General features: G+C 48.8%; 1 protein-coding gene across 1 annotated transcript; it reads right to left on the bottom strand.

The window, feature by feature from the left end:
• Nucleotides 1-7,197: 7,197 nt before the first annotated feature.
• LOC123098816 (C-terminal binding protein AN) lies at nt 7,198-11,075 on the bottom strand. Its single transcript, XM_044520892.1, has 7 exons — nt 10,368-11,075; nt 9,833-10,001; nt 9,591-9,721; nt 8,358-9,149; nt 8,188-8,235; nt 7,659-7,781; nt 7,198-7,538 (listed from the first exon to the last, which is right to left on the bottom strand). The coding sequence occupies exons 1-7, from the start codon at nt 10,947-10,949 to the stop codon at nt 7,464-7,466; spliced, it is 1,920 nt and encodes a 639-aa protein (XP_044376827.1). The 5' UTR covers nt 10,950-11,075; the 3' UTR covers nt 7,198-7,463.
• Between the last annotated feature and the right edge of the window lie 5,835 nt (nt 11,076-16,910).

A 16,910-nucleotide genomic window follows, 5' to 3' on the forward strand; every position in this document is an offset into this window, starting at 1 on the left:
CAAAATACTAACTGTTGCTATTTTATTTATTTTATTAAGGTTTATTTATTTTGTTTTATTATAGTTTATTTTATTTTATTTTATTTTGTTTCTACTTATTTATTTTATAAAAGTTTATTTTATTTATTTTATTTTGTTTCTACTTATTTATAAAAGTTTATTTTGTTTATACTTATTTATTTTATTTTGTTTTTTGCTTTTTGTATTTATTTATGAAAATTCTTTTTGCTTTTAATGTTTTGAACAGAAAATACTTTGATAATTTTAGTTGCATAAATTCTATATAATTTTAGTTTCAATAATACTAGAGGTTTATAAAAGCTTTTTAGTTGATTCCTTTAGTACCGGTTCTTTCTGCCCTCTCTGACTTCATTTGTTATTTTTCATGTATTTATTGATTATTTTGAGCTATAAGACCCTGAAATTGAAAAGCATTTCAAATGAACTCTGAAAAGGTTGAAAGTTGGCATGGTATCATCATTTCATCCATGTAGCATGTGGGAAGTTGAGAGGGTTACGGCAAAAACTAGATGCACTTCGTGTACAAAACGAATAATGGTATCATACTCGTCTGTTACAAAGTTTGCATGGTATCATCATAATAGTTGCGGGAGAAAGTCTTCACTTTTTCTTCGCTTGTGTCATTTGCTTATTGCGCCGTAATCATGGATAATCTTCATCGTTTATCCGGATGCTTGGGTCAGCCTTGACTTTGAAGGGAGGAATTTCATGAAACTTTTCATAATCTTCAGACATGTCTGTCTTGCCCTCCACTCCCACGATGTCCCTTTTTCCTGAAAGAACTATGTGGCGCTTTGGCTCATCGTATGATGTATTAACTTCCTTATCTTTTCTTTTTCTCGGTTTGGTAGACATGTCCTTCACATAGATAACCTGTGCCACATCATTGGCTAGGACGAACGGTTCGTCAGTGTACCCAAGATTTTTTCAGATCCACTGTTGTCATTCCGTACTGTGGGTCTACCTGTACCCCGCCTCCTGACAGATTGACCCATTTGCACTTAAACAAAGGGACCTTAAAATCATGTCCGTAGTCAAGTTCCCATATGTCCACTATGTAACCATAATATGTGTCATTTCCCCTCTCGGTTGCTGCATCAAAGCGGACACCGCTGTTTTGGTTGGTGCTCTTTTGATCTTGGGCGATCGTGTAAAATGTATTCCCATTTATCTCGTATCCTTTGTAAGTCAATACAGTCAAAGATGGTCCCCTGGACAACGAGTACAGCTCATCACAAACAGTGTTGTCACCTCTAAGACGTGTTTCCAACCAACTGCTGAAAGTCCCGATGTGTTCACATGTAATCCAGTCGTCGCACTGCTCCGGGTGTTTGGAGCGCAGACTGTTCTTGTGTTCATCGACATACAGGGTCACCAAGGTAGAGTTCTGTAGAACTGTGTAGTGTGCTTGAGACCAAGAATGCCCGCCCCTGCATATTATTGAGTCCGCTCCTAGCGTGCCTTTTCCAGTCAGTCTCCCATCATACCGCAATTTAGGGAGACCTATCTTCTTAAGGCCAGGAATGAAGTCAACACAAAACCCAATGACATCCTCTGTTTGATGGCCCATGGAGATGCTTCCTTCTGGCCTAGCGCGGTTACGGACATATTTCTTTAGGACTCCCATGAACCTCTCAAAGGGGAACATATTTTGTAGAAATACGGGCCCCAGAATGACAATCTCGTCGACTAGATGAACTAGGATGTGCGTCATGATATTGAATAAGGAAGGTGGGAACACCAGCTCGAAACTGACAAGACATTGCGCCACATCACTCCTTAGCCTTGGTATGATTTCTGGATCGATAACCTTCTGAGAGATTGCATTGAGGAATGCACATAGCTTCACAATGGCTAATCGGACGTTTTCCGGTAGAAGCCCCCTCAATGCAACCGGAAGCAGTTGCGTCATAATCACGTGGCAGTCATGAGACTTTAGGTTCTGGAACTTTTTCTCTGGCATATTTATTATTCCCTTTATATTCGACGAGAAGCCAGTCGGGACCTTCATACTGAGCAGGCATTCAAAGAAGATTTCTTTCTCTTCTTTCGTAAGAGCATAGCTGGCAGGACCTTCATACTGCTTCGGAGGCATGCCGTCTTTTTCGTGCAAACGTTGCAGGTCCTCCCGTGCCTCAGGTGTATCTTTTGTCTTCCCATACACGCCCAAGAAGCCTAGCAGGTTCACGCAAAGGTTCTTCGTCACGTGCATCACGTCGATTGAAGAGCGGACCTCTAGGTCTTTCCAGTAGGGTAGGTCCCAAAATATAGATTTCTTCTTCCACATGGGTGCGTGTCCCTCAGCGTCATTCGGAACAGCTAGTCCACTGGGACCCTTTCAAAGATTACGTGTAAATCATTGACCATAGCAAGTACGTGATCACCGGTACGCATGGCGGGACTTCTTCCGGTGATCTGCCTCGCCTTTGAAATGCTTGCCTTTCTTTCGACATTGATGGTTGGTCGGAAGAAATCGACGATGGCCCAGGTACACATTCTTCCTGCATTTGTCCAGGTATATACTTTCAGTGTCATCTAAACAGTGCGTGCATGCGTGGTATCCCTTGTTTGTCTGTCCTGAAAGGTTACTGAGAGCGGGCCAATCGTTGATGGTTACAAACAGCAACGCGTGCAGGTTAAATTCCTCTGTTTGTGCTCATCCCACGTACGTACACCGTTTCCATTCCACAGTTGTAAAAGTTCTTCAACTAATGGCCTTAGGTACACATCAATGTCGTTGCCGGGTTGCTTAGGGCCTTGGATGAGAACTGGCATCATAATGAACTTCCGCTTCATGCACATCCAAGGAGGAAGGTTATACATACATAGAGTCACGGGCCAGGTGTTGTGATTGCTGCTCTGCTCCCCGAAAGGAGTAATGCCATCCGCGCTTAAACCAAACCATACGTTCCTTGGGTCACCTGCAAACTCAGCCCAGTACTTTCTCTCGATTTTTTTCCACTGCGACCCATCAGCGGGTGCTCTCAACTTCCCGTCTTTCTTATGGTCTTCACTGTGCCATCGCATCAACTTGGCATGCTCTTCGTTTCTGAACAGACGTTTCAACCGTGGTATTATAGGAGCATACCACATCACCTTCGCAGGAACCCTCTTCCTGGGGGGCTCGTCGTCAACATCACCAGGGTCATCTCGTCTGATCTTATACCGCAATGCACCGCATACCGGGCATGCGTTCAGATCCTTGTACGCACCGCGGTAGAGGATGCAGTCATTAGGGCATGCATGTATCTTCTGCACCTCCAATCCTAGAGGGCATATGACCTTCTTTGCTGCGTATGTACTGTCGGGCAATTTGTTATCCTTTGGAAGCTTCTTCTTCAATATTTTCAGTAGCTTCTCAAATCCTTTGTCAGGCACAGCATTCTCTGCCTTCCACTGCAGCAATTCCAGTACGGTACCGAGCTTTGTGTTGCCATCTTCGCAATTGAGGTACAACCCTTTTTTGTGATCCTCTAACATGCGATCGAACTTCAGCTTCTCCTTTTGACTTTCGCATTGCGTCCTTGCATCGACAATGACCCGGCGGAGATCATCATCATCGGGAACATCGTCTGGTTCCTCTTGATCTTCAGCAGCTTCCCCCGTTGCAGCATCACCGTATTCAGGGGGCACATAGTTGTCATCGTCCTCTTCTTCTTCGCCGTCTTCCATCATAACCCCTATTTCTCCGTGCCTCGTCCAAACATTATAGTGTGGCATGAAACCCTTGTGAAGCAGGTGGGTGTGAAGGATTTTTCCGGTCAGAGTAAGACTTCGTATTCCCACATTTAGGGCATGGACAACACATAAAACCATTCTGCTTGTTTGCCTCAGCCACTTCGAGAAAATCATGCACGGCCTTAATGTACTCGGAGGTGTGTCTGTCACCGTACATCCATTGCCGGTTCATCAGAGCTTCGAGAGGAAAAAGCTTAACTAGTGTGGCTCAGGCATTTCATCGAACACCTCATGTGCATAGGAGGTGAGCTAGAGCACCACAAAGCCCTCCCCTCGCCGGCCAGAGAAAAACAGAGCACTGGAGTGCTCTGCTCGCGGGCGAGGGGTATATATAGGCACCTCATTGGTCCCGGTTCGTGGCATGAACCGGGACTAAAGGGCAGCCTGTGGTCCCGGTTCAAGCCACCAACCGGGACCAATGGTGGTGGGCCAGGAGCGAGGCCCATTGGTCCCGGTTCGTCCCACCAACCGGGACCAAAGGGGTCAGACGAACCGGGACCAATGCCCCCACGAGGCCCGGCAGGCCCCTGGCCTCATGAACCGGGACCAGTGCCCCCATGGGTCCCGGTTCTGGACTGAACCGGGACTAATGGGCTGACCCGGCCTGAACCAAAGCCTTCTTTTCTACTAGTGCATTGCCATCCTCGCCTCCCCTACGATACACGATGGCGACTATCACCCTATGTGAGATTTGAAAGAGCAGGAACTCTGTGGTCTTTCACCATGATCACGCCTCCCCCCCCCCCCCCCCCCCCCCTACTGGTTGCTTGCGACATAGTCGATGATCGATCGAGGTGAGTCTACGTTATATATGTCCCTCGTAATAAAAAGAGTATGTGTTATATGTGCTCGGTGGCAACCATTGTGTGCTACACTTTCTTTATCGTGTCAACCACTACTCAATGAAAATGTTCAGATGGACTGGTTTTCAATAAAAGAAGTGTGATTACTTTTATTTGGTTTCTTCGTATGTATGGATGGATATGTGCAAGTCCCAAGCGCAATTATTTTTGTTCGTTTTCGCTAGTCCTAGTACAAAGAGAGTTCACGAGAAATGTTACTATTCCGTTCCGGAGACACGCGCACGTTGACACGTGTCCATTACACACTCTCCCTTATAAATACATGTCTTGATTGACGGGAATTGGCGAGCGAGCGGGAGCGGCCGGGTCTAAGGTCCAACCCAAGCGCTACATAAAAGTCCAACGCCGGCTGCGGCGAGGACCGGACTCGGCTAAACAAACCGGCCACGCAGCAGTCCGTACCTTTCTTCCCTGCCCCTGCTCGCGACACCGGGCGAGCACCGCTAGCTGCACCTGCGTGCACGGACGGCGTCGCAGATCGGCCATCGATCGACATCGACCACGACGCCGCTCTCCGGACGCTGCTGTCGGTCCTGCCCACCGAGCCGTGCTCACGCCTCGCTTTAATTTTCTTGTGCCGCTCCTCCGTCTCCGTTTCCATCTGGGCCCCTGACGCACACGCACGAGAGAGCAGCGAGGTTGGTGGCGTGCGTACGAATGTACGGTACAACCAGAAGTATACCGGTACGAACGAATATTCGTGCGGTGCGGTTGGTGAGCCGGTGTTGTGTTGCCGGTGATGGCCCGGCGGCTCTCAGTCTCGGGGAGGGAGGCGGTCGCGTGTCAAGGTGTCCTGCCAACGGGACAAGCCGCCGCACCGCACGCGATGGCGACAGTCGGTAGACGTGGAGAAACCAACTCGGAGTTTGCGTCGATCCGATCCTTTCACATGTGACGTGCGCGTGATTGGCGTGCAAATGCCGAGGAGAATACTCGACTGTACATCACGTGACGCACAGGATAGTACTACAGTCAGTCAGTCGCGGCGATCACACAATGCCAGTTTTAACTTGCGCGCGGTTTCCACGTGGAATGAGAAGCTGTGAAGAAAACACAAACTCAGCCCCTGTTTAGAGTTAGTTTTAGGGCATGTTCGGCAGCCCTCTGCTCCTCATTTCTCAACTCCCAGCTCCGTGTAGAAGCGGAGCGCGCGGAGCGTCACTTCGGCCGCTCCAAGAAAATGGCCTGCTGGCCGCTCCGCTTCAAGAAAAGCGTGAACCTAACGCGTTCGGTGCCACACTGGCTGCTCCAGGAGCTGAGCCGCGGAGCCGAAGGCTGCCGAACAGGGGCTTAGTTAGTTGGGACTCAAATAACCCAAAAGTATCCAAACATGATGCGTTAGTTTGGGTTAGTTGGATCTAACCCACCCCAAAAAACTAGCCCACACTAGAGGAGCTTATTTGGGTTAGTTCTGCTGAAAAATTAGTAAACAAAAGTTACCCCTCCCATCCAAACAGGGTCAAAAGTAGTCAAATGATTGAGAAAGAATATTTATTTTCAATCTAACCCTACCATCCAAACATCTCTTTGGTTAGAGTTAGTTTAGGATTAGTACAGGGTTAGAATCTAACTCTAACCTCTAACTGAGTTAGAGTATCCAAACAGGGCCTCAGTGCTTCTCCAACCAAACTTGTATCCACCGCCCCCCTCCGTTTGAACTAAAACCACACCACTTATTTATGAAAGGAGGTAATAACTTTTTAAATACTTCCTCATATCACATAACTCATCAAATATGTGGAGTTGAAAAAAGGGTCGGAGCTAACCGAACCCTCAAACTTCACCACTTCTCAGCGAAGGCGGCATGTGCGTGCGAGGAAGGCATCGAGACAGTTGGTGAAATTCATCCGGTTTTCTCCTCTTTGTTATCCTATGGCTTGATGGCGTGGCCAGAGGCGCAACGATCCGTCGAAATCGGCAACCAACCGCCATGGCTCAGAGCCTCGGAGTGATGGGGGTAGGGTAGCTCAGGGAGTGGCTGGGAAAACGAAGGAGAACTTCGTCATAATCTCGTAGCTGCTATGCACTGCACACTGAGCGGCGGGTTCGGCATCTACTACTCCCTCCGTCTCAAAATAAGTGTCTTGAGCTTAGTACAAATTTGTACTAGAGATAGTACAAAGTGGAGACACTTATTTTGGGATGAAGGAAGTACAAAAGAAATAACCCACTTCAGATAACCACGTCTCTGCTAGGAAGCATGTGGAATGGTTGAGAGCGGACCAAATGGATATATAATCAAGCCGGGAGTTGTGGAATGGTTGAGAGCGGACCAAATGGATATATAATCAAGCCGGGAGTTGAGGCGTGAACAACGATCCAAAATTCCTAGCAGATCCTTTCAACTCCTCAAATACAATGGGATTTCACAAGGGGTGGGAAGTGGGAACGACAAGAAAACCAAGAAAAACTTCAAAGGAATCTCACCCGGAGGTCAATGTGGTGCACAGGCATAACCGAGGGGCAAGCAGGCCATCCCGATGGCTAAGGCAGCGGCGGCCGGCTGGGGGACGCCAATGAATCTTTCAAGGAGAAGTGTAGCCGGCTGCTCAAATTTGAGCAAGAGAGGAAACAATTGAGGCTTCCTCCTCGGAAACGAAATCTTTTGAGGAGTTGAGCGTTTTTAGGGTTCGATTAGAGATGCACTTACAGTGGAAAGGATCAGATCTAGACTAGATATAGTTACATAACAGATACACACAAAATGCCTACTGGATCCCTTCTATACTAGACACACTAAAACTGAATCGAAATTGGCAGCAAACCACACAAGACCAAACCAAACAGCAATGAGTCAGTTCATTTCTTTCTTTCATCCCAGCACAGCCCAGCACAGCAGGGCTAATCTAGCCACCGAGTGACTCCGTCTTCTTCGCTCGCAGCTGCGAGTACCTCAATGGACACGTCCAATACAGCCTACAGAAATCCCAACCAACAGAAACAGGGCTGTTACAGACAACTAGACAAGTATTTTGAAATATAGCAGCATTGTTCTCAAAGCGACATCGAGAATCAGTCCATGGCAAGTGCACGTACCGAGGAATTTCGGCAGTTGATAAGCTTGCAACCCTCCAGCCAGGAGCCTTCCACTTCCAGCACCCAGCCCTCCCAGACATCGAAACTATGGCTTGCAAACACAAACTCCATCTTCCTATTGATCTGTTAACATGTTGAAAGACAGCTGCATGTCAAGCGTTGTCAACCGAGGGTATCACTATCAGGAAAGATCGGAAGAGAATTTCTATTTCCCAGCCATTTTGACTAGCTCCAACGGAATCAAGATTGGGAGAAGTATACTTTACGGAAAAAAAATGGAAATGCACTGGTAGGAATGTGTTGCACGTTAACTAAGGGCAATCAAGAATCTTTAGTATAAAATTTCAACAGGGTAATTGTGCAAGTAGAGTATTCCTACCCACAAAACTTGAGGTGAAACAAGTAATAGCGACAAAGTATCAAATCCAAAATTATGAGCATACAACACGTGAATGCTGCCTTTTGTTGTTAAGTTCAGATGAAGGCGCTTTTTAAAGTCAAACAGAACAGAACAGATTGTGTACATCACCTGCAACAATTTGCCACCAGCAACAAAGGATCGCAATCCCATCAGATCCTGAAATGTCAATATGTTTAACCGTTTTAGTACGGAATATGCATCACCCTTGAATAAACTATGAAATTAATAACACTGAACAACCAACAACCAAAAGGATAGGGGAACAACTAAAGTCATACCTTGTTTTTGAAAGTGACAAGGAACTGAGCAGCAGGGTCCCTGTTCGTAGCATTTGACACAACATCAAGGATCCAACCACCACCACCAGCAAGTCTTTGTCTTGCAACATGGAACCCTGAATTATCTTTTGCTCTCAAAGCTACAACATAACCATCTTTTAGTGTATCAGGGCATTTTCTACCAAGCATGACAGGTAACTTCTTCTCCGAAGTTATTTCCATTGGGGATTCAGCAGGAGATTTCTGCTTGTACTTTGAGTCCTCAGGGGAAGCAAACCGTGAACTTGAACTTACCACCTGGTCCCTACCACTCGTTGCATTATCATCATCTCTGCGGAAGGAATAATTACTGTCACTCTCTACAGCAGACAGGTCATCTGTTTTCTGAGATCTGCGGTGAGCGGGTCTTTTTTTCCCTTTCTTTCCAGAGCGACTGCGCCTTCCTTCTGTTCGTGAGACACTATTTTGTGATGATTGCCCTGGAGCTTGATAATCTTTATGCTGGGATGTGACTCTTTTCTTTTCATAGTTGAGAGTTAAATGGCTCTCATCTGTCTGATCTTCGCCGTCAAAAACTTGTGAATGGTTATCTTTTGTTCCTCTGTCTTGATCATCTTCATTTCCAGCTTCACTAATTTCCTCATCTTCATCAGAAATTGAACTGCTTGGAACAACACCATCAAAGAAAAAGGACTGTAGTATCGTGATTGCTTTCTCTCTTATTTCCATCCACACTTCTTCACTATAGTCTGCACTTCGAGGAAGAATTAGAACATTTGGCATCTCCCGCACCTGTAACAAATACAGACTAACCATCAATTTTCTGAGAAACAAGTAATACAGCGATAGCTGTGAAAAGAGGCACCAATTGCTTGTCCTTACTTCACACTCATGGTCTGTCTGTTTGGACAAGAAAGGTCTTTTACCTAGGTGGTAGTTTCACTGGTACACATCTTAATACTATACAAAATGGTCAACTTCTAAATGAAGGAATAAAGGACAGACCCACTGCATAGAAGCTCCCACACAAGGTGGGGTCAACTTCTAAATGAAGGAATTAAAATAAAATAAATATTTTCTCTTTCATTTTGTTTCAGAGATTCCTGTTCATTGGAGCCATATCAGGAATAATATGGCTTTCGAATGATGATGCAGTTCGATCTTAGATATACTTATTCCAACCCTAGTGGCCATTTATGGACAACATCCATATCATAAGTTTAAATTCCATACCCATGCTTCCATCCATTGTGGACCTTCAACACCATCCAACGCACAACCAGCTATGGTACCATCAAGCAAGAGCTGTTTGAGCGCACAGTCATCTATAAGCTGACAACTACCAGTGTTGACGATGAATGCACCTGCGGAATTTAAAAGAAAAGAGACTCACTACTTTAGCTTTCAGAGTACCGAAAGTGTTATAATGCAACAAGCAGAAAAAAAATAAGAAAGGAAGCAAGAAAAAACCGTACCAGGCTTAATGTGCTGCAGGCAGTCCCCATTAAGTATGTGCATTGTGTCATTTGTTAATGTACAATGCAGCGAAACAAGATCACTTGCTGCCAATAGATCATTGAGAGTATCCATTCTCCTAGCAGCAGCAGGAAATACAATGGAAGGCCGCCGCATTTTCCCTTCAGCCTTCAAAAGGCATGATACCCGAGTTAGAAAAAACAAAATACCTATGCATGTCTTCTTCAAAAAGGCAAATTCGACTCCACTTGCAGGAGTGTGATTTGAAAAAACACTACAGTTTGTACCGATTTTGCATACGTTACCACTGCTTTTCATTTGTACTTCCCAAGAAGGAAGAAATTGATAGGAACCTTGATAACTCAGCAACTTAGCCCAAAAAAAGTAGTACTAGTCAAAATCACAAACGAATGAGAGCATTAATCTCACAGCATTCCAGCCTCATATCATAACCTGAATAGTTAGTGAAAGCCTGACTGCGAATCATCAGAAAGAAATTCCAGAAGCGCAGGAAGCAGCAGATCGGGCGCTTACCAGATAGCGCGGGTCGAAGTAGAGGACGCTCATCCGGAATGCGAGGCTGCGGGTGGCGAGGCAGCGCGCGGCGGCGGAGCGGCCGACGATGCCGAGCACGAGGCCGCGGCAGCGGCGCATCCCGCGGCAGAGCGGCTGGACGGCGCCGAGGCAGCCGGCGGCGACGGCGGCGGGTGAGGAGGAGACGTGGCGCGAGAGCAGGTGGGTGCGGCGGAGCAGGCCGAGGAAGAGCGCCATGACGGTGTCGGCGACCTCCTCGGCGCGGTTGGCGTCGACGTGGACGAGGCGGAGGCCGAGGTCGGCGGCGGCGGCGGCGTCGGCGGCGCGGTCGGGGGAGCCGAGGCAGAGCAGGAGCTGCCAGGGCCGGAGGCGGCGCTGCGCGGCGCGCGGCAGGTATGCGAGGGACGGGAGCAGGACGGCGGCGGCGGACTCGACGCGGCCCGAGCCGACGGCGGAGAGGGAGACGTGCTCCACCCCCGCCACGCCCGCCAGTAGCTCCCGCTCCGGCGACGGGTCGTCGAGGCAGTTGAGCGACACCACCAGCGGCAGCCCGGCGGCGGCGCCGGCCGGCGAGTGGGCCATCGTGGGCCCGCGGGCGCCGGAGCGCCGGTCAGATCGGGGGTCGGGGAGGCGCTCCGGCGGGGGCTTTTGCTTTGGTTTGGGGGAACGGATTGCTGCGCGACGCGCGACCTGTCAGAGAGGGAGGGGGGGAGAGAGGTGGGCCCACCGGTTCACGAGGCGAGAGTGGCAACCGCCGGATTCAATTCAATTGTGTGCAGATCTCACTGCCGTTCCGTTGCATCCGTCGCTGTCTGTTTTGGTGTACCAAATCTGCGCCAGCACCTTTGCTGCCAGGTTATCACGAAAACCATACCAAAAACCTATAGGGAGCGCTACACGTGGGTCCACGGCCTCGCGAATCAATTTGTGGTTAGATGGTTAGAACAGGACAGCAGTATCCCCGGTCCATCAAAGTTCAAGGCATACACTTACATTGGTGCTGGCATTTTCCTGAATTTATTTCAGGCCTTCCGGCGATGTGCATTCAGTGGGAGAATGCGCTCCCGTTGACTAGGAAGGCGTATGTGGCAACTTCGCCGATCTCAAGATGATGTGCCGACTCCGTCTATCGAAGGTGCTTGTAGGGATACGGTGTGCGTGATTGCTTCATAAGGATGAGTGTGAAGGAAATATGCCCTAGAGGCAATAATAAAGTTATTATTTATTTCCTTATTTCATGATAAATGTTTATTATTCATGCTAGAATTGTATTAATCAGAAACTTGGTACATGTGTGAATACATAGACAAAACATAAGTGTCCCTAGTATGCCTCTACTTGACTAGCTCGTTTATCAAAGATGGTTATGTTTCCTAACCATAGACATGTGTTGTCATTTGATGATCGGGGTCACATCATTAGGAGAATGATGTGATGGACAAGACCCATCCCTTAGCTTAGCAGTATGATCGTTAAGTTTTATTGCTATTGCTTTCTTCATGACTTATACATGTTCCTCTGACTATGAGATTATGCAACTCCCGAATACCGGAGGAACACCTTGTGTGCTATCAAACGTCACAACATAACTGGGTGATTATAAAGATGCTCTACAGGTGTCTCCAAAGGTGTTTCTTGGGTTGGCATAGATCGAGATTAGGATTTGTCACTCCGTGTATCGGAGAGGTATCTCTGGGCCCTCTCGGTAATGCACATCACTATAAGCCTTGCAAGCAATGTGACTAATGAGTTAGTTGCGGGATGATGCATTACAGAACGAGTAAAGAGACTTGCCAGTAACGAGATTGAACTAGGTATTGAGATACCGACGATCGAATCTCGGGCAAGTAACATACTGATGACAAAGGGAATAACGTATGTTGTTATGCGGTTTGGCTGATAAAGATCTTCGTAGAATATGTGGGAGCCAATACGAGCATCCAGGTTCCGCTATTGGTTATTGACCGGAGATGAGTCTCGGTCATGTCTACATAGTTCTCGAACCCGTAGTGTCCGCACGCTTAACGTTCGATGACGATCGGTATTATGAGTTTATGTGTTTTGATGTACCGAAGGTTGTTCGAAGTCCCGGATGAGATCACGGACATGACGAGGAGTGTCGGAATGGCCGAGACATAAAGATTCATATATAGGACAATAGTATTTGGACACCGGAAGTGTTCTGGGGGTACCGGGTACGTATCGGGTCAACGGAAAGGGGTTCTGGGCACCCCCGGCCAAGATATGGGCCTTATTGGGCCTAGGGCGGGACAGACCAGCCCTTAGTGGGCTGATGCGCCCCATATATGGCTGAATAGGGTGGGGGAAAGGAAAGGGCGAGGAGAAAAAGGAAGGGGGGCAATTCGGCCTCCCCTTTCCTTCTCCCCCCCTCCTCTTTCCTTCTCCCTTCGGAAAACATGGCAAGGGGGGAGGCCGAATAGGATTAGGCCCCAAGTAGGATTGCTCCTACTTGGGGCGCGCCTCCTGCTGCTCCCTCCCCCTCCCACCTATATATATGTGGGGAGGGCACCGCTAGAACACACAAGTTGATGATTGGTCTCTTAGCCGTGTGCGGTGCCCCCTCCACCATAATCCACCTCGGTCATATTGTTGTAGTGCTTAGGCGAAGCCCAGTGCCGATAGCTTCATCATCACCGTCATCATGCTGTCCTGCTGACGAAGCTCTCCCTCGACACTCAGCTGGATCGAGAGTTCGTGGGACGTCACCGAGCCGAACGTGTGCAGATCGCGGAGGTGCCGTACTTTCGGTACTAGGATCGGTCGGATCGTGAAGACGTATGACTACATCAACCACGTTGCCATAACGCTTCCGCTAACGGTCTACGAGGGTACGTGGACTACACTCTCCCCTCTCGTTGCTATGCATCACCATGATCTTGCGTGTGCGTAGGAAATATTTTGAAATTACTGCGTTCCCCAACAGAGTGTATATGCGTATGTATGTATGATCGTCTGCGTGTACCGTGTTCAAAAGAAAGAAAGACCCGCCGCCTAGCGAGCCATTAGATTTAACGCGGGATGGTCGTCATATCAGCTTTGCAACAAGGATGATGTTGCACTCGGACATTTGCAATAGAGTTCATGTTACAAAACTTTTGCAACATAGGTATTGTTGCAGAATATTTTTGCAACAGAGCTGAATTTTTTGTCTTTTACCTTTTATGTGGCGCTACAGAAGAAAATTAGGCAACATCACTAGTGTTGCAGAAATCTGTCTTGCAATAGGGAGGATGTTGCAAGAAAAAATCCGCCGTTGTTCGCCTTGATCTCCCATCGTACAATGGTGAGGGATGAGCAACGCCGCCCGTCCTTGCCATCGTGCCGCTGCTGATGAGCGTCGGACCTCTGACCAGGTCACCTCGCCGCCATCCTCCTCTCCAGTGACGAGCATGTTGGAGCACCGCGATCACCGACCACCGACCTGTTGAAGAAACTCTGACGACCCACCCTGCAACACCCACCCATGGTGCAGCGGTGCCTCCCACGAAATCCAGTGGCGACCTACTGTTGGAAATATGCCCTAGAGGCAATAATAAATGGTTATTATTATATTTCTTTGTTCATGGTAATTGTCTATTGTTCATGCTATAATTGTATTGTCCGGAAATCGTAATACATGTGTGAATACATAGACCACAACGTGTCCCTAGTAAGCCTCTAGTTGACTAGCTCGTTGATCAACAGATAGTCATGGTTTCCTGACTATGGACATTGGATGTCGTTGATAACGGGATCACATCATTAGGAGAATGATGTGATGGACAAGACCCAATCCTAAGCATAGCATAAAAGATCGCGTAGTTTCGTTTGCTAGAGCTTTTCCAATGTCAAGTATCCTTTCCTTAGACCATGAGTTCATGCAACTCCCGGATACCGTAGGAGTGCTTTGGGTGTGCCAAACGCCACAACGTAACTGGGTGACTATAAAGGTGCACTACGGGTATCTCCGAAAGTGTCTGTTGGGTTGGCACGGATCGAGAATGGGATTTGTCACTCCGTGTGACGGAGAGGTATCTCTGGGCCCACTCGGTAATGCATCATCATAATGAGCTCAATGTGACTAAGGCGTTAGTCACGGGATCATGCATTGCGGTACGAGTAAAGAGACTTGCCGGTGACGAGATTGAACAAGGTATTGGGATACCGACGATCGAATCTCGGGCAAGTAACATACCGATTGACAAAGGGAATTGCATACGGGATTGATTGAATCCTCGACACCGTGGTTCATCCGATGAGATCATCGTGGAACATGTGGGAGCCAACATGGGTATCCAGATCCCGCTGTTGGTTATTGACCGGAGAGGCATCTCGGTCATGTCTGCATGTCTCCCGAACCCGTAGGGTCTACACACTTAAGGTTCGGTGACGCTAGGGTTGTAGAGATATGTGTATGCGGAAACCCGAAAGTTGTTCGGAGTCCCGGATGAGATCCCGGACGTCACGAGAGGTTCCGGAATGGCCCGGAGGTGAAGAATTATATATAGGAAGTCAAGTTTCGGCCACCGGGAAAGTTTCGGCGGTTACCGGTATTGTACCGGGACCACCGGAAGGGTCCCGGGGGTCCACCGGGTGGGGCCACCTATCCCGGAGGGCCCTGTGGGCTGAAGTGGGAAGGGAACCAGCCCCTAGTGGGCTGGGCGCCCCCCCATGGGCTTCCCCCCATGCGCCTAGGGTTGCAAACCCTAGGGTGGGGGGGCTTCCCACTTGCCTTGGGGGGCAAGGCACCCCCTTGGCCGCCGCCCCCCACCCTAGATGGGTTTGGCCGGCGCCCCCCCTCCCAGGGGGCCTATATAAAGGGGGGAGGGAGGGCAGCAACATCTCAGCCTTGGGCGCCTCCCTCCTTCCCTGCTACACCCCTCTCTCGTAGAAGCTCGGCGAAGCCCTGCCGGCATCCCGCTACATCCACCACCACACCGTCGTGCTGCTGGATCTCCATCAACCTCTCCTTTCCCCTTGCTGGATCAAGAAGGAGGAGACGTCGCTGCACCGTACGTGTGTTGAACGCGGAGGTGCCGTCCGTTCGGCACTCGGTCATCGGTGATTTGGATCACGGTGAGTACGACTCCGTCATCCACGTTCATTGGAACGCTTCCGCTCGCGATCTACAAGGGTATGTAGATGCACTCCTTTCCCCTCGTTGCTAGTATACTCCATAGATGCATCTTGGTGAGCGTAGGAAATTTTTAAAATTATGCTACGATTCCCAACAGTGGTATCAGAGCCAGGTTTGAATTATATATAGGAAGTCAAGTTTCGGCCACCGGGAAAGTTTCGGGGGTTACCAGTATTGTACCGGGACCACCGGAAGGGTCCCGGGGGTCCACCGGGTGGGGCCACCTATCCCGGAGGGCCCCGTGGGCTGAAGTGGGAAGGGAACCAGCCCCTAGTGGGCTGGGCGCCCCCCATGGGCTTCCCCCCATGCGCCTAGGGTTGCAAACCCTAGGGTGGGGGGGCTTCCCACTTGCCTTGGGGGGCAAGGCACCCCCTTGGCCGCCGCCCCCCACCCTAGATGGGTTTGGCCGGCGCCCCCCTCCCAGGGGGCCTATATAAAGGGGGGAGGGAGGGCAGCAACATCTCAGCCTTGGGAGCCTCCCTCCTCCCCTGCTACACCCCTCTCTCTCGTAGAAGCTCGGCGAAGCCCTGCCGGCATCCCGCTACATCCACCACCACGCCGTCGTGCTGCTGGATCTCCATCAACCTCTCCTTTCCCCTTGCTGGATCAAGAAGGAGGAGACGTCGCTGCACCGTACGTGTGTTGAACGCGGAGGTGCCGTCCGTTCGGCACTCGGTCATCGGTGATTTGGATCACCGCGAGTACGACTCCGTCATCCACGTTCATTGGAACGCTTCCGCTCGCGATCTACAAGGGTATGTAGATGCACTCCTTTCCCCTCGTTGCTAGTATACTCCATAGATGCATCTTGGTGAGTGAAGGAAAATTTTAAAATTATGCTACGATTCCCAACAGTGGCATCATGAGCCAGGCCTATGCGTAGTTACTATGCACGAGTAGAACACAAAGCAGTTGTGGGCGTTGATGTTGCCAATTCTTCTTGCCGCTACTAGTCGTATCTTGTTTCGGCGGTATTGTAGGATGAAGCGGCCTGGACCGACCTTACACGTACGCTTACGTGAGACAGGTTCCACCGACTGACATGCACTAGTTGCATAAGGTGGCTAGCGGGTGTCTATCTCTCCTACTTTAGTCGGAACGGATTCGATGAAAAGGGTCCTTATGAAGGGTAAATAGAAATTGGCAAATCACATTGTGGTCATACGTAGGTAAGAAACGTTCTTGCTAGAAACCTACAAACCACGTAAAAACTTGCAACAACAATTAGAGGACGTCTAACTTGTTTTTGCAGCAAGTGATATATGTGATATGATATGGCCAGAAGATGTGATGAATGATATATGTGATGTATGAGATTGATCATATTCTTGTAATAGGAATCACGACTTGCATGTCGATGAGTATGACAACCGGCAGGAGCCATAGGAGTTGTCTTTATTATTTTG

This window comes from Triticum aestivum, chromosome 4D, assembly GCF_018294505.1.
Source record: "Triticum aestivum cultivar Chinese Spring chromosome 4D, IWGSC CS RefSeq v2.1, whole genome shotgun sequence".
NCBI classification, from domain to species: Eukaryota; Viridiplantae; Streptophyta; class Magnoliopsida; order Poales; family Poaceae; genus Triticum; species Triticum aestivum.

What these genes read in the sequence shown, in the direction of transcription:
- LOC123098816 (XM_044520892.1), bottom strand. Translation starts at nt 10,949, where the DNA reads ATGGCCCACTCGCCGGCCGGCGCCGCCGCCGGGCTGCCGCTGGTGGTG. An exon ending in CCTGCAGCACATTAAGCCTG is followed by an intron (nt 9,722 to 9,832) that starts GTACGGTTTTTT and finishes TAAATTCCGCAG; the next exon opens with GTGCATTCATCGTCAACACT. An exon ending in TCAACTGCCGAAATTCCTCG is followed by an intron (nt 7,539 to 7,658) that starts GTACGTGCACTT and finishes GGATTTCTGTAG; the next exon opens with GCTGTATTGGACGTGTCCAT.